A 25071-nucleotide genomic window follows, 5' to 3' on the forward strand; every position below is an offset into this window, starting at 1 on the left:
GTGAACTATAAGCTTAGGGGGTCTTTCATGCAGGTCCCCACATCTGTACCCCAGAGTTCAGAGTGGGGAGGGAACCCTGACAGTTCCGCTGCTGGCACTGGAGCTCTCCTGCCTCATGCCAGCCTGGAGCGTGCAGCTGTTCGGACTCTCCACTGAACTAGAGCGACCCCTCCCCGTGGAGTGAGTCTGGCTGGTAGCAGGAGCCGGGCTGGATGAGCCTGGGACGAGGGTAGCATTGGTTTGAGGAGCCCAGCGCTGCCAGACCTTTCCCCTTGCCCCTCCCATGGCCAGGCTCCCGCAGGGTTGTAGGAATGCTGAGTTTGAGAGGCGCTACGTGTCCTGCCTTGGGACTGCCCCCCGCAGGAGGGGTGCCCTGCTCCATTCCCTGGGGCAGTGTCAGGCAGCAGCGAGGGCAAGGCCCAGCCAAACCCTGCTCCCCCCCACCCCCAAACACACAGACACGGAAAACTTCTCCCCTAAAGTTTATTGTCCTGGCGCTCTCCATACAATCAGCAGCCTTCTGCTGTGCAGTGTAGCAGAGACCCTCGCTGTGCAGGCTTCTACACCCATCACTCAGCAGCGGCAGGGCCTAGCTCTCCCTCTGCCCCCCCGGCTGTGGCTCGCCACCCCCCCACTCACTGCTTGACACGCTATAAGCACAGTGACAGTGGCAGGTGTGCGTGATGCGTAGAGACACATCAGCATGGCCCCCGCCTTGCGGCGCTTCTGTTCCGAGCTGGTGCGAGGTGCAGGGGGCCCCCAGCTTGGAGACCACCCAGCATCTCACAGGGCCTTGCGGGAACCAGCCCCGTTGTGGTGGGTATTAAAGCAACACTTCAGGAGTGACCTGCCCCAGTCAGAGAGTTGCTGTCAGGCTTCCAACCGGTTCACGTAACTGGAGTCTACTGGGAACTCAGCCAGAGGCAGCTAAGTGGGTCTCTCTCCCCAGGGCTAGCTGGTCTCTCGGGCAAGGCTGGGGGAACAGGCCCTGCACACAGCGTCCGCGCTCAGGCCAGGACGGGGTACGTTGCCGCCGTCGTCACCCCGCAGTTGTTGTCCCGCATGGACATGAGGATGTAGCCGTCATTACCCCAGTAGGTGGACCAGGAGTTTTTGATGAGCCAATAGCTCTCCTCTTGCAGGACCCCGTAGCCCACGGCCAGCACCGCGTGGTCCAGCTCTGTGCTCTTGTTTCCTAGGAGAAAGGAGAGGAGATTTAGTCTCCCTCTACTGGGAGGTGAGAGACTGGGCTGTGGGTTTCCGCACGCAGGAGGCCAGCAGGCCATGCCCTGTGCAGAGGAACCACCCTAGATGTCTTCCTATATTCATCGTGTCACTGCCTTATGGGAGTTAGTGTAGAGGGGAATAAATAAGAGGGGGCTATAAAAAGGGGTGCAAGATAATGAGTGGCAGGGAAGGTCAATGCCACCCAAGAACAAGGGGATGCCCAATGAATTAAAAAAGGCAACATTTTAAAACCTACTTTTTAAAGCAATGCCTAATTAGCCTGCGGAACTCATTGCCACAGGATATCACGGAGGCCTCGAGTTTAGTAAGAGTTAGCGGACTGGAGATCCACAGTTAAGTTAGGTAGGATAAAAGATAAGAGTTATGAATCCTCCTGCTTTAGGGCATTAGGCAGTCACGCTCTGTATGGGGCTAGGGTAAAATCTCCCCCCATGGGTAGGTTGTTCTATTAGGAGTTTCTTGCACCTTCCTCTGAAGCAGTTGGGGGGCTGGGACTGTAGCCTTTATTTTTATTTAAAGTTAGTTTTAGTGATGTTATATTGCACCCTCGAGGCTCTGGCGGCTCCAGTCTCAAGTTCAGCAGAGTAACGTCTGTTAGATCTGGAGCTCATAGGAACACACGGAGGCCAAGGGAAATAACACAATCACGAGAACAAGGCTGTGTGATGTTATGATTAATTAACACGATCCTAGACGAGATGCACCATGGGTCTGATCGAGCTGTGGCAGGAGTCAATGCGGCTGCTTCTGCCCGCAGGGAACCTGGCTTTGTCCAATTCGAGACAAGCAAAGTCCTCCCCCAGCCCCAGACTCACCGCAGGCAGGTTCGTAGTAGACGCCGTTGGCATAGAAGGCAAAGGTCTTGGGGGAGGCGTCAATGTTCACAGCCACCGGGCCGTGCTTGTAGAGCGCCGCTTTCAGGGCGGTGACGTTCCCGGGGTCTACGTTGATGTAGCCAGCGACCTTGGCTATGAGCTCAGACTGGTTGTAGTGGCAGTACCCGTTCTGGAGGGGAGAGACCGGTGCAAGAACTGGGTGGCAAATCCAGAGCCCTGCCCCTCAGCCAGATTCTTGCATGGCACCATCTGGATACCACGGCAGAGCAGACAAGGCAGGCGCTGGCCCAGTGCAGCCAGTCAACGCTGGGCTGACCAGTCTGTTAATGCTCCCCCTGGCTAAGGAGGAAGTGTCACTGGTCCTGTTGGAGAAACCCTCAACCCAAATCTCCCCGATCCTGCGTCAGGGTTTGGCTCTACGCAGGCCCCCTCCAGCCACCGCCAGGGTTAGGATGAGTTAGTGACAGCGGTCGTGCAGGCCCTCGTGCACAGCCATCATCTCCTTGATTTCAATGGAGCGGCTCACGTGTGAGAAGTCCCGCTCCCGCACGAGGGGCTGTGGGGTGGGAGCGCCAGCCTCGCCGCTCTCCTGTCTGGGTCCCGACGCTGTCCCATCTCAGCCAGCCTGGGACGCAGGGCAGGGCTGAGTCCGTTTTACGGCCGCAGAGCTGAGGCAGGGAAGGAGGGCGGCGGTTCTGCTTTCCGGGGGTGCTCAGCACCCCCATCTGCACTGGATGGCAGTGGGCGCTGCAGCTGTTCAGCACCAGGGCTGGATTTACACCTTACGCACCCCTAGGCACAGCATCTTCAGTCCCCCTCCCCCTGCCTACTGCGGCCCTTTGTGTTGCCCACGGTTTTAGAGCAGCAGGGCGTCCCTAGGCACGGGCCTACTGTGCCTCATTGGAATCCGGCCCTGCTCAGTCCGCCTGGGGGCGAGCTGCCTGTGCTCACAGAGGGAACCTGATTGAACCCAGGTCGCCATCCACTGCTGTAACCACAAGGCCGTCTTGCCTCTGACAGGCCTGGCAGTATCTGAAGTGGCCTGTGCATGCCCCAGATAGGGTACGAAGCACCCTCAACCCCCATGGAGACAGCAGACACGAGGGTGCCCAGCACCCCGAAGGCCCTCCCAGAATCTCCCCCCGAATGGCTCCGTGCTCTCCTCGGCCGCTGGCCCAGCGCTCACCTGGCCCATGTACGGCCCATAGGACTCGGTGCTGGCGATGCCGCCGTGCTTCTTGATCCACTCGTACGCCTGCCACTCCTCGCCGCCGTCGCAGGCGTGGTTCCCGAAGCCCCAGGAGCAGTCGATCAGGACTTGCTGGGACAGCGGGGTCAGCACTCCGGTCTGGGGGGCAGCCGGGAGAAAGTCAGGGTCCCAGCCGAGAGCTCCAGAGTCCCGGGTAATGCACTAAGCCCAGAGGAGAGGGGGGTTGGGGCTTCCCCCCGGCTCAGGGGGGGTCAGGTGTCTCCCTCCTCCAGCCGAAAGCACCAAAGGTTCCCTCTGGGCACTGCCTCCACCCTGGGCCTGCGCACAGGGGGGTCACTGGAGTGTGCCCGACTGCCCACTGTCCCATTCAAGGATGATCTCCCCCCCCCTCCCCCCCACAATTGCTTCCTCTCCCCAGTAAGGGGTGGCCTCCGCCTCCCAGGCATGTTGTGTCTAGCAGGACCAGACACACCATGCTCCACATCTCATAGCTACTCTTGATCACCAGCCAGAGGTCCCCCGTGGCGTGGAGCAAGGCCATGTTCTCCTTCAGGGCTCCGACCTTAACTCCCAGTCCCGGGCAGCTCGGCCGTGCAGCTAGTGGCAGGAGCCTGACAAGTGGGTGTGGGCTCCAGATGCCCCAGCCTGCCTCGGAAACTCTGCACTGCTCCCTCCCTAGACACGCAAGGCAGCAGGGCTCTCACCTTGAGGAACAGGGCGCCCTCCATCGCCCCGGTGGTAGCAAAGCTCCAGCAGGAGCCGCACACGGCCTGGTCCTTCACTGGGGTCACCGCGCCTGGGGAGGGAGGGGTTACAGGACAGGAGGGTTTGCAGTGAGATAATTTGGGGGGTTTAACATCTCCCACATTCTTCCATGGGAAAGTGGCCACTTTGCAGAAAAGTTCCTTTTCGCAGAGAGTAACGGACCCCACTTCAGCCCTTTGTGGGGCTTGAACCTGGGACCCTCAGAGCTTAAAACAGCCACTGCTGCTTCCTGAGCTAAAAGACATGCTCCATTAGGTGGAGGCCGTGTGAGACTCAAACCCCTTCTATGGCCCGGCCACTAGAGAGGGACATAGGCCCAGTCCCTTAGTCTGGGTTACGCTAGCTCTGGTCAGGAGAAGATAGGGAACCCTATGGCCCGGTCCCTTAGTCTGGGTTACGCTAGCTCTGGTCAGGAGGAGGTGGGGAACCCTATGGCCCGGTCGCTAGAGAGGGACATAGGCCCAGTCCCTTAGTCTGGGTTACGCTAGCTCTGGTCAGGAGGAGGTGGGGAACCCTATGGCCCGGTCGCTAGAGAGGGACATAGGCCCAGTCCCTTAGTCTGGGTTACGCTAGCTCTGGTCAGGAGGAGGTAGGGAACCCTACGGCCCGGTCTCTAGAGAGGGACATAGGCCCGGCCCCTTAGTCTGGGTTACTCTATCTCTGGTCAGGAGGAGGTAGGGCACTCTCAGTGCCTGGAGTGTGCAGTGCATCGGAGCTAGTTTTCTCTGGGATCTGTTTCCCTTCTCAGGCTGTCATATGTAGCGGCTCCAGAAGAGAGCCCCCTGGGCAGGGCTTAGACTCCCCGCTGCACCATTGGCAGGTTAGAATGGGAGGCAGAGCCCGGCATGTCTCACTCACCGTACAGCCTCCAGTCCAGGCTCTCCGGTAGGACGAGGCTCTTGTACCCCTCGGACGGGAACGGCTGCCCGTTGTTGGGGGCACCGCTCTTTAGCCGCCCCCGCAGCACGGCCATCTCCTCCGGGGTGCGGTCGGCCAGGTGGTTCAGCACCAGCTTGTAGGGCAGGTTGGCCCGATTCTTGGAGTGGACGTACCTGGGAGGGGATGGATGATGTGAAGACGGGGGAGCCAGGCAGCAGGCAGCACTGGCTTGTGGCCACCCTCCCTGCAGCCAGTAACCCCAAAAAAACAAACAATCATAACCGGCATGGGAGGAGCCTAGCCATGCCAGGGCACATGGGAGAAGCAATCCCAGAAGAAACCACCTCCTCCTCCCACCTAGGCTGGAGGCCGCAGAAGCTCAGCCCTGTAATGAGAGGGAAGGGCCTGGGACAGTATCTGGGTCAGGTTCCATGGGCCGTGACGCAGAGCAGTCGTCCCTTAGCACTTACCCTCTAAGCTGCTCTTTGGGGAGGGAATGTCATGCAAGAGACTCAGCCTGCATCACTTCTAGCGGTCTGGGGAGTTCCCTCAGCTTGGGGCTGCCCCACGTGTGGTGGGAGAGGCCAGGGGTTTGCACCCAAACTTCCCAGCCCCAACCCCTGGATTTTTTGGGTGCCCAGCTGGAGATGCTTGGGGCCGGATTTTCAGTCTGGACCGAGAGTCCTGAACGCTCGAGCTGCACACCCAAAGAACAGCAACCAAAAATCACACTCACGCTGTGTCCTGGGTTCGTTCCAGGCATACGACGTGAGGGCATGTTGACCAGGCATCCTCTCTTCTCAAGAGATTACCCCAGCACAGCCCCACACAGGCTGGGCAGGAGTCTCTTCCATCGTTATTAGAAGACGCCTCTATCAAGCAACCATTTTTTTGCTGGTCCCTTGGATCATTCCTTGAGATACTTAAACAAACCCTCTCGTTCCTCCTTTCCGTTCCCAGATAGCCCCGTACCTCATGTTGTGGATGAAGGTGCGTTTCCTGTGTTCCATCTCCTTCTCGGTGCTGTATGTCTTCCTGAACTTCTCCTTGTAGTGGTGGAACAGCCGGTGATGGACTCTGTCTGTTTCTCTAATTCTCCCGACGAATTCCTGCATTGGATTGGCCAGGATCTGGTGCTCCGGCCCTGCGCCAGGCCAGTGCTCGCATTTTAGACCTAGAAAGGATAGAGGCAGAAGCAACGGTCATGGACAAGTTTGTGGCAGGCACAGATTATTCCTGGAGCAGACTGGCAGGGCAAAGGTTATCAAGAGCAGGACTGACTATCTGATCATAGAATCATAGAAGATTAGGGTTGGAAGAGACCTCAGGAGGTATCTAAGTCCAACCTCCTGCTCAAAGCAGGATCTACACCAACTAAGTATCAGAGGGGTAGCCGTGTTAGTCTGAATCTGTAAAAAGCAACAGAGGGTCCTGTGGCACCTTTAAGACTAACAGAAGTATTGGGAGCATAAGCTTTCGTGGGTAAGAACCTCACTTCTTGCATCTGAAGAAGTGAGGTTCTTACCCACGAAAGCTTATGCTCCCAATACTTCTGTTAGTCTTAAAGGTGCCACAGGACCCTCTGTTCCTTTCTACACCAACTAAATCATCCCAACCAGGGCTTTGTCAAGCCGGGCCTTAAAAACTTCTAAGGAAGGAGATTCCACCACCTCCCTAGGTAACCCATTCCAGTGCTTCACCACCCTCTTAGTGAAATAGTGTTTCCTGATATCCAACCTAGATCTCCCCCACTGCAACTTGAGACCATTATTCCTTGTTCTGTCATCTGCCACCACTGAAAACAGCCGAACTCCATCCTCTTTGGAACCCCCCTTCAGGTAGTTGAAAGCAGCTATCAAATCCCCCCTCATTCTTCTCTTCTGCAGACTAAATAACCCCAGTTCCCTGAGCCTCTCCTCATAAATCATGTGCTCCAGCCCCCTAATCATTTCTGTTGCCCTCCGCTGGACTCTCTCTCTCTATCAATCAATCATAAATCAAGCTGCATCTTCACCAGTTCACTTCTTGCTGCAGTAGAAAGTTGTGGTTGGCCTATAGGTAGGGAGTAGGCCAGATTGTGCTGGTACATGGCTGTTAATCTGGAGTAATTCCCTTTGAGTTGGGGGAGGGGAGGGTTACATCAGTGTAAATCCAGGGTCAGAGCAGAATCTGGCCCTGCACCGGTTGTTCACTGCATTAGGCACTTGCAGAGGGCCCTCCCCATGTCCCAGGCTAGGTTCAGTAAGGGATGGAGAGCTCTTTTCTAGGACCTTGGTCCAGTTACGTTTTCAAACCCTACAGTCGAGCAGGGGGAGGTTTGGTTAGAGGGAGCATCTTTATCATCTCAGAAATTCTCAGGGCTTGGTTTATTCTCAAAACCCTCCCCCATGCAAGCCAGCGGCACTGCCTGTGCTAACGGCACCTACCCCACACCATGGCCTGACACCAGGCCAGTGTGACCTCTCCAGTTCAGTTCAGCAGAAGGGCGTCAGAAAAGTAGAGGCACATGGAGCCTGGCATCAGTTAGTGGGTTAGCCAGCCTGGCTCTGGAGGACCACATGGCTGTCACTGTTGTAAACAGACTTCAGCAGAACTACGCTGCTTCACACCAGCTGAGGGGCCGTATGGAAAGCGGACACGTCTCTGCCCAGTGCAAGGTTTGCCAGCGCCAGTATGTTCACATCTAGCGTTTGCCAACCAGGATCTGCATAGCACGGGCTCTCCGTTCAGTCTGTACAGCTTCACCAACAGACTGTGCTCCGTGAGGACACCAGCGCCATCTACACAGGCACTGATCTGGTTTCAAGTCCCTTGATTCACCAACCCGTTTGCCTGCGGCGTGGCCAGGTATTGCTGTAGCCAGAAGCGCTTGCAGGGTATGGAGGGGATGGGTGGTGTCTCACCTGGATCTACGGTCCCTTGCTGCCGTGTTGGGTGTGGTGGCAGAAGCCCTATAGACCAGGTGTGACGTTATTGACATAAACTGGGACCATATAGATCATTGTTGCAACCAAGGTCCTGTAGTGGCACCCAAATCTTGTATAAAGGGGGTCAAATGGGGTGTCTAAGACAAGGTTATGGTTTACTGGTTATGATTATGCTGTCTATATGTGTGTATCAATTTTGTAGTTGAAGTTATGAATATTGGCTCTATACTGTCTGTATGGCAAACTTATGCTATGCTTCTGGGTGACATCCCAGACAAGCTGAGATTAGCTCTGCCTAGCCTGCTTGATGGCCCATTAAGGACCATCAGCTATACAATGGACCCATTGAGAGAAGGCAAATATGCCTTCAGACTCAGCAAAGTATGCAGGAACTTGCCCATGTGACTCCAGACTCCATTTTGCTGTCATTTTCCACAGTAAGAACAAAGAGGTGTTCTTACACCTGGAAAAGACTATATAAGGCTGATGCCTCATCTCCATCTTGTCTTCAATCCTGCTTCTTACCTCTGGAGGAACTTTGCTACACTGAAGCTCTGAACAAAGGACTGAGGACCCATCCCAGCGGGGGATGTATTCCAGAGACTTGACTTGAACCTGCAGTTTATTCCATCGCTGCTGCAAGCCTGAACCAAGAACTTTGCCATTACTGTATGTAATTGATTCCATTTAACCAATTCTATCTCTCATCTCTATCTTTTTCCTTTTATGAATAAACCTTTAGATCTTAGATTCTAAAGGATTGGCAACAGCGTGATTTGTGGGCAAGATCTGACTTGTATATTGACCTGGGTCTGGGACTTGGTCCTTTGGGATCAGGAGAACCTTTTTCTTTTACTGGGGTATTGGTTTTCATAACCATTTGTCCCCATAACGAGTGGCACTGGTGGTGATACTGGGAAACTGGAGTATCTAAGGAGATTGCTTGTGAGACTTGCGGTTAGCCAGGGGGATGAGACCGAAGTTCTCTTAGTCTGGCTGGTTTGGTTTGCCTTAGAGATGGAAGAACCCCAGCCTTGAGCTGTAACTGCCCTGTTTGAGCAATTTGTCCTGAGTTGGCACTCTCAGTTGGGTTCCGCCAGAACCGCATTGTCACACCAGGGCAGCAGGGCGCTTACCGTGTGGGAGGCTGAAGACCTCGGCTGGGTAGCTGCGGGCGAAGCCGCTGTAGTCGATCTCATACTTGTCGTAGTGGGAGCCCAGCAGGCTGTTGAAGCCCCGCATCTCATAGTGGACGGGCACGGGGCCGTCGGCGGAGCTGGCCACCCACAGGGTGTAGACGTTCTTCTTCCGGCCCCAGTAGGACACGTTCTGCAGCACGGTGCAGAGCTGCCCTTTGTAGAACTCCTCCCGCACGGGCTGGGGAGGCAGCGGGCGTTAGGGGCAGTGTTTCCGAATGAGGTGGGACAGCTAACTGCCGGAGCAAGAGAGATCCTACGCGGTGCAAACACGAAGCGCTGCCCGCAGCGTCCTGGCCAGCAGCTGTGCGCGCTCTGAGCCACAGGACGAAGGCTCGCTGTGCAGCAGTTGGGCTAAGCTCGCGCCTCGGGGCTGGAAGTCTAGACGCGGGCCAGTCCTCCCCTCTTGGGGGACATTCTCCCCCGGGGTGCACAAAGGGGGAGTCCCCATCCCCCTTCAGCTGATTACCCCTGGCCCGTGCTCAGGGTGTACAAGGGGGATGGGGCAGGCTTCCCCGGACCCCTTTCCACTTGTGCACCCCTGGGAGGGACGGTTTGACTCCCCAGCCAGCCCTGGCACAAGCTCATCTGACTTGAGTGGCAATGCACCTTTCTAAGGGCAGGGCTGGATCTGGCCCTGTGCTTGTCACGTCGCTGTTAGGGGAAGGGGTGTGCTGGCGCAATTACCCATCATGCACTAGTCTGCCGCAGAGCCCCATGGCGCGTGTGCTTTGTCAGGCCATTGGCCCTGTGGTATGGAGCAGGGCGAGGTAGCTAAGGGGACGGAGAACCCATTCGCCAAGCAGGATGCCTGGCATCCGGGGCCCGTCTTTGGCAGGTCCCGTGAGACACAGGCTCACCTTGAAGCCGTCCAGGTGGGGGAAGACGCTCTGCGGGCTGATGAGATCCCCGGCCGTGCCATTCACCTGGAAGCACTTCCGAACGTTCAACTCGGTTTCTGTGGTTTCTGGGGTCACCTTGAAACTGGCGCCGAATGGCTCCAGAGAGCCAAGCTGATACGTGATCACTTGGCCTGCAGGGACGCACCCAGGGCAAGCAGTTATCACAGAGGGCTACAACAGTGCTGCGGGCGCTCACGCCCTCCCCGAGGGCAAGGGGAAACGTAACAGAGGCGACCGTCACTCTGTGCTGAGCGACGGGGGGTTGGGAGACACGGGCCATACCGAGGGCTAGAGGTAGCCCCGGCACTCACTGCAGTGGGATGTGGGACTCCCCCGAGCTGCTAAGTAGGAGTAAATGGGGTGTTCACTGGTGCTCCCCTCCTGCTCGGCACTCGTTCGCCAGTGGAGCTGCCCTGGCGTGCCGCTGGCAGGAGCGGAGAGAAGCAGGCTTGCTGGACGGGGAGGGTGGCCAGTTTAGTTGCAGCAGCTGTGACCTGAAGCCATTAACCGTGTTCTAGCAAAGAATCACGGAATAAACTAGAGCTGTGGGTCTAATCCCGAGTGTCCTGGCTTGGATTTCCCTCTCTGACACCCCCGGCTTCCACTGGGGGGCTGCCTGCGTCAGACCCGCAGCTCTGGTACCATCCTGGGGCCAGATCCTAAGCTCCTAGCTGCACCCCAGAGCAAGCGCTAGAAGCTCAGTTTATCTGCACCACAGAACTTAAACTGATCTATTCTTAGCCTGCTTCTCCAGGCGTGCTATGACAGAGACCCACCCGCAGCACTAGATGCACTCAGAGGAGAGGGTCTGGCCGGGCAGCCAGACGCGGGCAATCCATTCAAAGTGCATTAGGGGGAAGGGACGCTGCCTCCGTGGACCGCAATCCCAACAGTATCCAGGTGCCCTACCGTGGTAGTACTGGATACGGCTCTGGCCTCCGGTCAGGTTGTACCAGGCTTCGAAGGGCTCCTTGATTTCAGCATAGGGCAGGCTGATAACCCCTGCAAGACACGAGGTGACAGGAGCCAGGTTAGCCTGTCCCATAGAGACCGAGGGACCAGGTCATAGATACAGTTAATTGCTTTAGGGACGGTGTGCCCCGCCCATGCAGTCAGACCACACTCCCCAGCTGCAGGGCCCATGCAGGGGCAGCTAAGAGCAACCTACCAGCCGATTTTAAACGCAGGAGCCTAATCCTGATCCCCGGCTCACCCTGTACCCAAGCGAACTCTCCCTGAAGCCAGTGGGAGGGTAGAAAAGCCCCAGTGTTCTCTAACCTGGTTTCATGGTTCAGCAATTGCACCGCAAATCCTTGTTAAGGGCTGCGAATTCACGACAGAGGGGGGTTGGGGGGGATGGGGCAGCACAGAGGTAAATTTCAGTCGCCAGAGACATCCCTTCTAGTGAGAGCTCGTCGGCAGGGGGCCCAGGGCACTTGCCCAGCTAGGAGGAGATTGTAAGTTCGTCTCAATAGGGGTCCGATCCAAACCACTTCCGAGGCGGCAAAGCTCGTTTGCCAGGGTCCAAAAGGAGCTAGAGGTGGGGACGGGGGGATCTAAGGTTGTTTCAAGATGTGCTTGAACAAGACTATGTGCACCTCCTTCCTTGTGCACTGAGAAATGGGAGCGGCAGGTTCCTCCCCCCCTCCCCCCCCCCGCCACCAAAGAACTGTGCTGCAGTGCATAATGTTAGCAGTCCACTGGAGCCTGCAGCTCTGATTGTGCAGGGTGATATCACGGCTTCTACAGAATTACTTTCCTCCCTACTCTTTGGACTCTTACACGGGAGTGTGGCATTCAAACGCAGACCGCGGCCGGGCCCCTGTCAATAGAGGAGGTGCAAGCATCTTTCAAAATATACAGAGGGAACAAACCTGGACAACAGTATTCTAACAGGGGGGGATCAGGGCCCTATATCTGCACTCCTTTGCATTGCGTGGCTGGGGGAGGGGGCGGTCTGATTTGAAGCCGAGACCCAGCTATGCAGCTTTGGTGGCTGGAACACCTCCCAGACCTGGAGGAGACTGATTTCTCAAGCCAGATGTGTCTGACATCTCAAGAGAAGAGCTGACCCCCTCCCCACCCAACCCTTGTACCCAGACGCCAGCTTAAACTTGACTTGGAGCCGAGCACCACTCCTGCCCTGCCAAAGTACTTTGGGCCACATTTTCAAAGGTATTTAGGTGCCTACAGCTGCAGATAAGCACCTAACCAGCTCCCCTTGATTTCCAGTACCCAATCTACGGCAGCGTTTTTGGAAATCCCACTAGGCCCCTACTTGCATTAAATACCTGTGCAAATCTGTCCCTGTGAGATTCTACAGCACCTTCCAGCCAGGATCTCCAAGCACTTTGCAAATGCTTATTAAGCCTCAGAACTCCCATCTTTAAGACACCACCTCCCTGGGACAGCCCCCAATACACACGGGATTAAGCCCATTCCTGGAGCATTACCTGTAACGTGATAGACATCTCCGAACTTGGGGACTGGCTGCAGGTTGCCCTTGGCTCCTGGAAGAGAAGGGTCCTCTTATTCCCCGCACTGGCAGCCACTTCATTCCCCACCAAGACCAGCCCAGGGAAGCTGAAAGGACGCGAAGCCTTCACAGCTTTGCGGGGGCCGTGCAGTGTCTATCCCAGCCTGGTGCAAAGAGCAGTCCAGCTGGCAGGGAGTTGGACAGCTGAGTGGGAAGGAAACTCCGCCGGCTCATCACCTGGGGTGACCCGTTAACAAGCTCTTGACCCCCTGAGAATCCCAAGCTGGGGATGTGACCCCCTGAAACGATGCCCAGATGCCTGGGGCTCACACGCAGGCCGGAACAAGTTTTATAGTGGGAGTGCTGAAGGCAGAAGCCAGGGATTTGGGTTGTTATGACTACTTCAAGCCAGTTCCAGCACCTATGCACGCAGACAAGGGAAGAGAAGATGAGCATGGCCTGGCCAGGGTGCTAGAGTGCTGTAGGGGCACTCCCTCCCCCCAACTCCCTCCCCCCAAAGCAGCGCCGGGGCTATACCCCAGAATTACCGTAACTACTTTACACACCATGCCTAATTCACATGCCTCCTGGTCCCACTCCCCCAGACCAAGTCTGAGGGCCCAATGGGACCGGTCCCGCTGATCTCACGCGCCCGCAACTCCCAGAGAGTCCAGTGAGTGTCTGGGGTGTGGGCTCAGTCCTTGGCTACCCTTGGTGGGTAGAGGCTGCTTCATGCCAGCACTCACTGTCCCAGCAAGCAATGTACCTACCGTGGACGGTAATATCCCTGCCCAGGCCAGAACGAGGGAGGCCCCAGAGACTCCCTGGAGTTCCAGTTCCTACCCCCTGCTCCCTCCTGCGCTCCCCCCCCACTTTCGGCTGGGGAAAACTCCCACCACACCCCAAGTGCCACTGGCTCCAGGGCAGGCCCTGGCCCTCGGGGCAGAGAAGAGACAGAACTTGGTGGGCATGGAGGCTGCTGGAGGCAGACAGCCCCCGTGGGACTCTCAGCCACTACCTGCCAGACTGACAGTCGGATGCAGCCGCCACGCTGCCTCCCTCAGTCGGGGCCTGGCCTCTGGAGTCACGGAAAGGACAGCAAGCACCGTGAACCATGCAACATTCACCACCTCCCCGGTTTCTTGGACCAAGCACCCTGGGGTCAGGCTAGATAGCCCAGTACCGCACTCACCGCAGGGCAGCAAAGGTGCATTTTCAGTAGCCTCCAATATAAGCAGGGGTTGGGGGGGGGGGCAGGATTAGCAGGGAAATAAACTCACCCGAGCAACAGCTCCACAACAGAAGAATCGGCATCCACCTGAAGCTCGCCATGGGTGCAGCACATGCAGCCAGGCGCTCCCGCTTTGCAAGCCAAACCTCCCAGAAGCCCCCTAAAAAAGAGGCTGGATGTAAATCACCGGCCCTCTGTCAACCAATGGGGAACGTCGGCCCTGCCCCGTGCGTGGGTTAAAGAAATGCTACTGAATTCAAGAATAGAGAAGGGGCAGGGCCTGGTCATTTCTTTGCACCCAGCCTATTGGCTGCTGCAGGTCCAGGGTTTGAAGCAGCCGCTCAGCACGTGCCCATGGAAAGACAATCATTGTAGGACAGATCAAGGCCGAAAGAAGCCGTCCCTGGGCTGGGGAGTGGTGTGTGTGGGGATTGGCGACTCGAAGGCCTTGGAAACGTCCATTCGCGGGGATGAACAGGCTCTAGAAGTTGGCCGTGCTTGAGTCTCTGCACGCTGCGACGCCAGTTCTGGATCTCACCGTGCAGATCTCACTTGCCCGGTGTTTCGGTACCACAGTGATGGGCGTCTGTCACAGAGTCACGGGGCGATGCTCTGGAACTACTCCCTACGAAGCCAGTCAGGACTCTAGGGGAGCCTCCTCTCTCGGAGCAGACTGTCTCCAGGACAAGAAGCTTACACAGCTTCGACCTTCCTGGGTCTGACCTCGGAGCAGTCAGCATCCCCTTCTCACACCGTGCGCTTCCCCCAGCGAGTCTGCACAGGCGGGGTCCTGGGGAAGCCAGTGGGCCCGGCACCCCAATTCCGCACTCAGACGTGACTCTCAGCCAGCCAGTGAAACAGGAGGTTTACTAGACGACAGGAACACGGTCCAAAACAGAGCTTGTAGATACAGAGAACAGGACCCCTTAGTCAGGTCCATCTTGGGGCCAGGGAGGCCAGAGTCCTGTCTGTCCCCCCCCCCCTCCATTTCCCCAGCCAGCTCCAAACTGAAACTCTCCAGTCCTTCCTCTGCCTTTGTCTCTTTCCCGGGCCAGGAGGTCACCTGATCTCTTTGGTCTCCAACACCTTCAGTTGGCACCTTTGCAGGGGAGGGGCCCAGGCCACCAGTTGCCAGGAGACAGGGCGTCGGCCATTCTCTGTGCAGACAGCATTACACTGGCCCTCTAGGACTCTGCGACAATCACATCCCCTTATCCCACCACCTAGATTCTTAAGAACTGCATAGGGGAAACTGAGGCACCCACACAGTATTCAGAGAAAACATTAAGAATATTCCCACTTCGTCACAGCGTCAGAGACAAATAGATTGTGGTGTCACCCCAGGCTATTGCTCCTTCAAGACCCCCACCTCATTTCTCTCTTCCACACAATTTGTTTCCATCTGCTGTTGGAACCAGCAGTCGAGGAGAACGCGATTTGTCTTTCTGCAGCCTGGCCTTACCATTTCTCTAAGCATTAAGAGCAGACATTTTTGGGGATATCAGTTGGGGTGAGGGGGCCAACTTGAGACCCCATAGGTTTTCTGAGATGCTGGGCATCTGAAGTCAACGTGGGGGCACCCAAAATTGGTGGCTCCCTTTGGCAATTTGGCTCGGTGCTGTATGTGGGGTCCAACGTAGGATGCTAAGAATCTCTGTAGAAGCATCCAGGTTGATCCCCACGCCCCATGAACCCCGATCTTGGAGAGATGCTGAACGCTTTGTGTCTGACTCATCCCTGAGCTTTCAGTCCGTGGCAACAGCTGGTCTAATTCTAATAAAGAATGCAGAAAAAGGAAAATGCTTAGTAACTAATTCTCAGGTAGCCTTCACTCCCTCCACTTGCTACAGTTGGTTTCCATCCCAAGGCCACCGGCAAACACGTCCTCTGCCAGCTGAGTCAGTATGTCCCTCGGAACCCCAAACAAAGAAGATAAGAACTCTGCTCTTTCTACCAGATCCCCCCGGCTCATGCTTATGCTCATAAGTCATTCAGGCCAAGTTCTGCTCTGTTTCCCAGGTGTAAAGCTGGTGTGATTTCGCTGAGGTCCATGGAGTTACTCGGGCTTTATAGCAAGCAGAAATTTGAGCTGTTGATTTTAAGAGCATCCGCAGGAATTAACACTGATATATTTGTATTGTGGGAGCATCTGGGCATCAACCTGGCCCCGTTGTGCTAGGAGCTGTACACACCCATAAAGAGAGTTCATTTCCCAAAGAGCTTAGGATCTAAGTTTAAGGCAGGAGACAACGAGCCGAGAGGGGGAATAGACCCCCAGATTCTCCAGTAACTGATTTGATGCCATGAAGCCTCTCACACCAGCCACCGGCTAGACACGGGATCTGAGTCCAGGTCACCTTGTCTCTGGCAGCCAGGAAGCTGCAGGGACTCATTGCATTAGCACACTGCACACGCAGGCCATTTCCCAAGAAGGGGTTTGTCAGGGCTGCTCAAGAGGACGGGCGCCGATGGAGGAGGCAGAATCAGGCTCTTCCGTTCATTAATTGGAAGGGCTGAAATATCTGCTCAGCCTCATAGCAATAAACCCTCAGAGCATTTCCGGCAAAGTCCTACGCTAGTGGTGTCTCACCAGGAGCCGTTCTGCAGGGCTGTGCAAAGTCAAGGGCAGAGGAAGAGAAGGAGCTGCCCCCGGCAGTGGTGTGTGCGTGGAGCTCGCAAGGCAAGAGATGGATGCAGGGGAGAACGGGGCCGAAGGTGACGCCGGCCTCGCTGAAAGGCAGCCCCTATCTGTGCAACTGGCACGGGTTGTCACTACTGCAGCGGCCAGCCGGGGATTCTGTAGTCACAACACAATTGCCAGAGTCCAGTGTCGGATGCTCAACGGGAATATAGGCCAGAGGTTGGAGTCTTCTTCCACATGGTGCGTTAATGAGCCTCAGCAAAATTCATTCCGGATCGTTTTTGTCCACTCACAGCTCCAGCTCCTAGAAGACAGAGAAAGAAAAGACCTTTTAGGTCCCCAGGCAACCCTCTGGCCCAGGCCTCTTCCTTAAAGTTTATTTTCTAGCACATTATTCAGTCTAGTTTGAAAAGTTTTGCTGCCCAAAGATTTCCCCAGAGCAGAGGTATCCATTTCGGACTGAGGGGGGAGTGAGAGGAGCTGAAGTGAGGGAGGGAGGGGGTAGTTGAACTTGGGGGAGGGGGCAATGGGGGCTGAAATGAGGGGATGGCTGGGCTGAGGGAGGGGCTGGCCCGGTCTGGGGGAGGGGAATGGGCTGAACAGATGGGGGACTGGGGGATAGATTGAGGTGGAGGTTGAGGACAGGATTAATTGTTGGGCAGGGGGTGGACAGATGTGGGGCTGAGAGCTCCTGCAACGGAGGCTGAAATTCCCTTCCCCGGTAAGTTTAGTGACACTAATTGTCCTCAGGGAAAATTGGAACCACCAAACCCCCCACAATATCATCTTTAAAAATCCCATGCTCGTTTGGGCCAACGTCAGGATTTTTGATCCCTGGAGGTTAGCACTAGTGAAGCAGGTGGGTTACCAGAGCTCCGCCCTCAGCTGTCCCTGCCGGCCTGGGCTGAAAGCCCCTCCAGCCTGGGTGAGAGGCTCTTCGGTGCGGATGGAATGGAGGATGGGGCAACCCCGGGAGCAGAGTCCGGGCTAACTCTCGAGCCTAAGTCTAGTTTTCAAAAGTCACCCAGGAGCCCGGAGTCCCACTGAGGGTCAAGCAGAGGTAGGCTCCTAAGTCACACTGGAACATGACACTCTGGCTCCTAATTCCCCTGGGTGCAATTCTCTGGGCACTGGATCCACCCCTCCGTGGTGGCTCCGGGCAGCAATTTGCTCAGCGGCCCAGCCCGTGGGACGATTCCACCAGACAGGGCCGGGTGGCATATGATCCAGAATGATTTGTTTCCCTTACAGGTGTCTACTGTCAGGACTGGGAAGAGACATTCCCAGCAGGCCCCTTTTCTGGATGGACCAGCTCCTTTCCAGCACGGTCGGTTCAATGCAGGACACTTGAATCACCTTAGAGAAGGCTACACATACACACACGCTCTCTCTCTCTCTCTCTGCAGGGTTCATCCTCTCCAGAAGGGGGCAGTGCGCCCCCATTTTTGCCCTGTTCGCTAAGAGAGAAAGGGGGTCCGGTGATTAGAGCAGGGGAGCACTCGTGGGTCAGAACTTCTAGGTGGTTTTGTCAGGTTCCTGGCTACTGGCAGTCTCTTGAACCCTTTGCCTCTGCTGAGGAAGTGCCGGGAGCAAAGCATCTGACCCTTCCGAGGCATATTGTAGAGAGGCAGGCAAGAGGGTAATCAGATTGATGGGACTTTAAAGCCCTGCTCCAATGTTTCCCCCAGCCCCACACGTGGCGTCTGAGTCCCTCTGGGCATTCCCAGCTCTTCCCCAGGGTCTCTAAGTAACATTAGCTGCTCCCCTTAGTTTCCCATGAGACCTCATTCCCCAGGCCAGGCAAACCCACAGGCTGGGAGGCACTCAGCATCCTGGGGCCTGCTCCAGCCTTGGCAGCCAGGCTTCGGGTTCCTGAGATTGCTGCTCCCCTGGGCCCCGGCAGGGTTAAAGGACTCCAGATTCCTCCTGTCTTCACAGCCCATCCACGTGGGAATCCCCTCATTGGACAGGAACCAGGACCTCTCTTCACCTGCTCCGTAGGGCCCAGGTGCCCACATCCTGCCTCCTAGTATGACTGAAATGGCACATGGAACCCAGAGCAAACCTCGAACCAGGCTGTGAACACCAAACTGTGAATATCCCCGTCCTGGCAGGACCATGGCGCGGCGCTGAGATGCCGGCTGGATAGATACAGGGATGGGTGCGGCTCTGGCCAATCCCAGCCCTCAGTGAGGTGAGCTTGGCGAGCTCTGTGTCTAGACACAGCTCGTCTGATAGTTGGAACAGGGGGGCTGCAGCTAGGGTGACCAGACAGCAAATGTGAATAATCGGGTCGGGGGTGGGGGGTAATAGGAGCCTATATAAGAAAAAGACCCCAAAATGGGGACTGTCCCTATAAAATCGGGACAGCGGCTAGTATTTGTGGGTTTTTTTTCTGGCTCTGGGATGGACATAGGGTGTAAAGGTTAGAGCAGGGGGGTCTGGGAGTCAGGACTCCTGGGTTCTTTTTGCTTGAAAAATTGTCAGTTGGCTCTAGGAAATATTATTATCCCAGAGGATGGGCAGGGAGGGATCTACCCTTTTGTTCTGTCCCGGGACGGGGCTCTCTTGATGAATGCTACCCCAGCTCTCACTGTCTGTTACCCCGAAAGTGCCAAGCATCAAGGCTGGGAAGAGAGCTATACGTGAAGGCAATCCCAGTACTCTGTGCTGCGAGGCCAGGTACATCTCCGGCTGGCGTAAGTGCTGGGGACCTGGTCAGGGAGACTTGCCATGGAGGGGAACCGGGTTGCGGCTGTGTCTTTGTACCATACGAACAGCCTGGGAAGAGTCATCTTGGGGGTCGGGGTGGATAATCAGCTGACCATGAGCTCCCAGTGCGATGTTGTGGCCAAAAGCGCTATTGGGATCCTGGGATGGATATACAGGTGAGAGGTTATTTTACTTCTGTATTTGGCATTGGTGCGATCGCTGCTGGAATCCTGTGTCTGGTTCTGGTGCCCACAGTTCAAGGAGGATGTCGATCAGTTGGAGAGGGGTCATAGAAGAGCCATGGGAATGATTAAAGAATTGGAAAACAGGCCTTACAGGGCTAGATTCAAGGAGCTCAATCTGTTTATCTGAACAAAGAGAAGGTTAAGACTTGATCCCAGTCTAGAAGGAACTACATGGGGAACCAATATTTGATAATGGGCTCTACAGGCGGTGAATTGAAATATTTTGGTTTTCAATGTTTTGCCGAAAAGTCAAATTTACACACACACACACACACACACACACACACACACACACACACACACACACACACACACACACACACACACACACACACACACACACACACACACTGGTTCTAATGCTGTGTCTTTTGCCTTTTAAATAACAGTCATCAGATGAAGAGACCACACAGGCTGGTGGGGTGCAAATAACCATGTTTACTAACTAAGCGCTACGTGACAGGCCGAGCTGCTCTGGTTGCTTTCTGAACCACAGAATGTGGTGAGCACCCCAGAGGGCTCACTGACTATTTAAAGTGACGCTACCCCACTCCCATACACAACCACGGAATAGAATACGGTACAAACCCAATTTTTCTCTTCCTTTTTATGGATCGTTTCTCTGTTTCCAGATGCCCCTAAAGGAGTTAGCATCGTGACCATGCCAGGGACTAACATGTGTAAAGGCGAATCTGTGAACTTGATGTGCCATTCAACCCACAGCATCCTTCCTAATGCCACCTGTGTCTGGTACAAAGATAACACTAGTTTGGGGCCGTTCCGGCGGGAGCTGGTGTTTGAGAGCATCGCAGCAAAGCATTCTGGGGAATATCACGGCAAGGTTCAGGGCACGGCTGGGACAGCCTGCCTCTCCTCCATCACCATCTCTGTCCTGGGTAAGTGCCCAGGGTGAGGGGCCTTGGAGTCCCAGAGCGGGTGGCTGGACACCCCCAAACTCTCAGGCCACAGGTGCTGATCCCGTCAGGCCCCATGGAGGCCAGGCTGAGTCCCACACACTGTGCTGGGGGCCACTGGCACGACACTGGTGATGCCAGCCCCCATCTACCCCTCATGATACCCCCCCCACGCCCCTTCCCATTTGGGCAGGAATCACACAGACCCTCTGTTTGGGCCTACAGGAACTCTACAGCCACGTGGAGAATCACTGAGCCAGTTCCCACTGAGCTCTCCTGAGATCCCAACCATCTGGGGTCCCCACTGTGCTGCTGCTACCCTAAACAGAAAGAGGACCCATCGCTCAGTCTGCCAGATCCCCAGCTGGTGTGAATCGGCCGCAGCTCCACTGGAGTGAATGGGGCCAGATCCCCAGCTGGTGTGAATCGGCCGCAGCTCCACTGGAGTGAATGGGGCCAGATGCCCAGCTGGTGTGAATCGGCCGCAGCTCCACTGGAGTGAATGGGGCCAGATCCCCAGCTGGTGTGAATCGGCCGCAGCTCCACTGGAGTGAATGGGGCCAGATGCCCAGCTGGTGTGAATCGGCTGTAGCTCCATTGGAGTGAATGGGGCCAGATCCCAGCTAGTGTGAATCGGCTGTAGCTCCATTGGAGTGAATGGGGCCAGATCCCAGCTGGTGTGAATCGGCTGTAGTTCCACTGGAGTGAATGGGGCCAGATGCCCAGCTGGTGTGAATCGGCTGTAGCTCCATTGGAGTGAATGGGGCCAGATGCCCAGCTGGTGTGAATCGGCTGTAGCTCCATTGGAGTGAATGGGGCCAGATCCCAGCTGGTGTGAATCGGCTGTAGCTCCATTGGAGTGAATGGGGCCAGATCCCAGCTGGTGTGAATTGGCCATAGCTCCATTGGATGAATGGGGCCAGATGCCCAGCTGGTGTGAATCGGCTGTAGCTCCATTGGAGTGAATGGGGCCAGATCCCAGCTGGTGTGAATCGGCTGTAGCTCCACTGGAGTGAATGGGGCCAGATCCCAGCTGGTGTGAATCGGCCGCAGCTCCACTGGAGTGAATGGGGCCAGATCCCAGCTGGTGTGAATCGGCTGTAGCTCCACTGGAGTGAATGGGGCCAGATGCCCAGCTGGTGTGAATCGGCCGTAGCTCCATTGGAGTGAATGGGGCCAGATCCCAGCTGGTGTGAATCGGCCGCAGCTCCACTGGAGTGAATGGGGCCAGATCCCAGCTGGTGTGAATCGGCTGTAGCTCCATTGGAGTGAATGGGGCCAGATGCCCAGCTGGTGTGAATCGGCTGTAGCTCCATTGGAGTGAATGGGGCCAGATCCCAGCTGGTGTGAAACGGCCGCAGCTCCATTGGAGTGAATGGGGCCAGATCCCAGCTGGTGTGAATCGGCCGCAGCTCCATTGGAGTGAATGGGGCCAGATCCGAGCTGGTGTGAATCGGCCGTAGCTCCATTGGATGAATGGGGCCAGATGCCCAGCTGGTGTGAATCGGCCGCAGCTCCACTGGAGTGAATGGGGCCAGATCCCAGCTGGTGTGAATCGGCCGCAGCTCCACTGGAGTGAATGGGGCCAGATGCCCAGCTGGTGTGAATCGGCCGCAGCTCCACTGGAGTGAATGGGGCCAGATCCCCAGCTGGTGTGAATCGGCCGCAGCTCCACTGGAGTGAATGGGGCCAGATGCCCAGCTGGTGTGAATCGGCTGTAGCTCCATTGGAGTGAATGGGGCCAGATCCCAGCTAGTGTGAATCGGCTGTAGCTCCATTGGAGTGAATGGGGCCAGATCCCAGCTGGTGTGAATCGGCTGTAGTTCCACTGGAGTGAATGGGGCCAGATGCCCAGCTGGTGTGAATCGGCTGTAGCTCCATTGGAGTGAATGGGGCCAGATGCCCAGCTGGTGTGAATCGGCTGTAGCTCCATTGGAGTGAATGGGGCCAGATCCCAGCTGGTGTGAATCGGCTGTAGCTCCATTGGAGTGAATGGGGCCAGATCCCAGCTGGTGTGAATTGGCCATAGCTCCATTGGATGAATGGGGCCAGATGCCCAGCTGGTGTGAATCGGCTGTAGCTCCATTGGAGTGAATGGGGCCAGATCCCAGCTGGTGTGAATCGGCTGTAGCTCCACTGGAGTGAATGGGGCCAGATCCCAGCTGGTGTGAATCGGCCGCAGCTCCACTGGAGTGAATGGGGCCAGATCCCAGCTGGTGTGAATCGGCTGTAGCTCCACTGGAGTGAATGGGGCCAGATGCCCAGCTGGTGTGAATCGGCCGTAGCTCCATTGGAGTGAATGGGGCCAGATCCCAGCTGGTGTGAATCGGCCGCAGCTCCACTGGAGTGAATGGGGCCAGATCCCAGCTGGTGTGAATCGGCTGTAGCTCCATTGGAGTGAATGGGGCCAGATGCCCAGCTGGTGTGAATCGGCTGTAGCTCCATTGGAGTGAATGGGGCCAGATCCCAGCTGGTGTGAAACGGCCGCAGCTCCATTGGAGTGAATGGGGCCAGATCCCAGCTGGTGTGAATCGGCCGTAGCTCCATTGGATGAATGGGGCCAGATGCCCAGCTGGTGTGAATCGGCTGTAGTTCCATTGGAGTGAATGGGGCCAGATCCCAGCTGGTGTGAATCGGCCGTAGCTCCACTGGAGTGAATGGGGCCAGATCCCAGCTGGTGTGAATCGGCTGTAGCTCCATTGGAGTGAATGGGGCCAGATGCCCAGCTGGTGTGAATCGGCTGTAGCTCCATTGGAGTGAATGGGGCCAGATCCCAGCTGGTGTGAATCGGCCGCAGCTCCATTGGAGTGAATGGGGCCAGATCCCAGCTGGTGTGAATCGGCCGTAGCTCCATTGGATGAATGGGGCCAGATGCCCAGCTGGTGTGAATCGGCTGTAGTTCCATTGGAGTGAATGGGGCCAGATCCCAGCTGGTGTGAATCGGCCGTAGCTCCATTGGATGAATGGGGCCAGATGCCCAGCTGGTGTGAATCGGCTGTAGTTCCATTGGAGTGAATGGGGCCAGATCCCAGCTGGTGTGAATCGGCCGTAGCTCCACTGGAGTGAATGGGGCCAGATCCCAGCTGGTGTGAATCGGCTGTAGCTCCATTGGAGTGAATGGGGCCAGATCCCAGCTGGTGTGAATCGGCTGTAGCTCCATTGGAGTGAATGGGGCCAGATCCCAGCTGGTGTGAATCGGCTGTAGCTCCATTGGAGTGAATGGGGCCAGATCCCAGCTGGTGTGAATCGGCCGCAGCTCCACTGGAGTGAATGGGGCCAGATGCCCAGCTGGTGTGAATCGGCCGCAGCTCCACTGGAGTGAATGGGGCCAGATCCCCAGCTGGTGTGAATCGGCCGCAGCTCCACTGGAGTGAATGGGGCCAGATGCCCAGCTGGTGTGAATCGGCCGCAGCTCCACTGGAGTGAATGGGGCCAGATGCCCAGCTGGTGTGAATCGGCCGCAGCTCCACTGGAGTGAATGGGGCCAGATCCCCAGCTGGTGTGAATCGGCCGCAGCTCCACTGGAGTGAATGGGGCCAGATGCCCAGCTGGTGTGAATCGGCTGTAGCTCCATTGGAGTGAATGGGGCCAGATCCCAGCTGGTGTGAATCGGCTGTAGCTCCATTGGAGTGAATGGGGCCAGATCCCAGCTGGTGTGAATCGGCTGTAGTTCCACTGGAGTGAATGGGGCCAGATGCCCAGCTGGTGTGAATCGGCTGTAGCTCCATTGGAGTGAATGGGGCCAGATGCCCAGCTGGTGTGAATCGGCTGTAGCTCCATTGGAGTGAATGGGGCCAGATCCCAGCTGGTGTGAATCGGCTGTAGCTCCATTGGAGTGAATGGGGCCAGATCCCAGCTGGTGTGAATTGGCCGTAGCTCCATTGGATGAATGGGGCCAGATGCCCAGCTGGTGTGAATCGGCTGTAGCTCCATTGGAGTGAATGGGGCCAGATCCCAGCTGGTGTGAATCGGCTGTAGCTCCACTGGAGTGAATGGGGCCAGATCCCAGCTGGTGTGAATCGGCCGCAGCTCCACTGGAGTGAATGGGGCCAGATCCCAGCTGGTGTGAATCGGCCGTAGCTCCACTGGAGTGAATGGGGCCAGATGCCCAGCTGGTGTGAATCGGCCGTAGCTCCATTGGAGTGAATGGGGCCAGATCCCAGCTGGTGTGAATCGGCCGCAGCTCCACTGGAGTGAATGGGGCCAGATCCCAGCTGGTGTGAATCGGCTGTAGCTCCATTGGAGTGAATGGGGCCAGATGCCCAGCTGGTGTGAATCGGCTGTAGCTCCATTGGAGTGAATGGGGCCAGATCCCAGCTGGTGTGAATCGGCCGTAGCTCCATTGGATGAATGGGGCCAGATGCCCAGCTGGTGTGAATCGGCTGTAGTTCCATTGGAGTGAATGGGGCCAGATCCCAGCTGGTGTGAATCGGCCGTAGCTCCACTGGAGTGAATGGGGCCAGATCCCAGCTGGTGTGAATCGGCTGTAGCTCCATTGGAGTGAATGGGGCCAGATCCCAGCTGGTGTGAATCGGCCGCAGCTCCATTGGAGTGAATGGGGCCAGATCCCAGCTGGTGTGAATCGGCCGTAGCTCCATTGGATGAATGGGGCCAGATGCCCAGCTGGTGTGAATCGGCTGTAGTTCCATTGGAGTGAATGGGGCCAGATCCCAGCTGGTGTGAATCGGCCGTAGCTCCATTGGATGAATGGGGCCAGATGCCCAGCTGGTGTGAATCGGCTGTAGTTCCATTGGAGTGAATGGGGCCAGATCCCAGCTGGTGTGAATCGGCCGTAGCTCCACTGGAGTGAATGGGGCCAGATCCCAGCTGGTGTGAATCGGCTGTAGCTCCATTGGAGTGAATGGGGCCAGATCCCAGCTGGTGTGAAT

The 25071-nt window shown here is 56.4% G+C and overlaps 1 protein-coding gene across 1 annotated transcript; it reads right to left on the bottom strand.

Moving 5' to 3' along the window:
- Nucleotides 1-481: 481 nt before the first annotated feature.
- LOC128827915 (digestive cysteine proteinase 2-like) lies at nt 482-13771 on the bottom strand. Its single transcript, XM_054012132.1, has 11 exons — nt 13720-13771; nt 12417-12473; nt 10873-10965; nt 9922-10094; nt 9002-9242; nt 5911-6112; nt 4918-5111; nt 3999-4090; nt 3271-3432; nt 2064-2253; nt 482-1195 (listed from the first exon to the last, which is right to left on the bottom strand). The coding sequence occupies exons 1-11, from the start codon at nt 13769-13771 to the stop codon at nt 1008-1010; spliced, it is 1644 nt and encodes a 547-aa protein (XP_053868107.1). The 3' UTR covers nt 482-1007.
- Nucleotides 13772-25071: the final 11300 nt, after the last annotated feature.

The sequence above is a fragment of the Malaclemys terrapin genome, chromosome 22 (assembly GCF_027887155.1).
Source record: "Malaclemys terrapin pileata isolate rMalTer1 chromosome 22, rMalTer1.hap1, whole genome shotgun sequence".
In the NCBI taxonomy this organism is placed as follows: Eukaryota; Metazoa; Chordata; order Testudines; family Emydidae; genus Malaclemys; species Malaclemys terrapin.

Excerpts from the sequence above, each read along its gene's own strand:
- LOC128827915 (XM_054012132.1), bottom strand. The coding sequence starts at position 13,771 with ATGGCGAGCTTCAGGTGGATGCCGATTCTTCTGTTGTGGAGCTGTTGC. Across the intron at positions 10,966-12,416 it reads AGATGTCTATCACGTTACAG|GGGTTATCAGCCTGCCCTAT; the intron begins GTAATGCTCCAG and ends CGTGTCTTGCAG. Across the intron at positions 6,113-9,001 it reads GGTCTTCAGCCTCCCACACG|GTCTAAAATGCGAGCACTGG; the intron begins GTAAGCGCCCTG and ends TATCCTTTCTAG.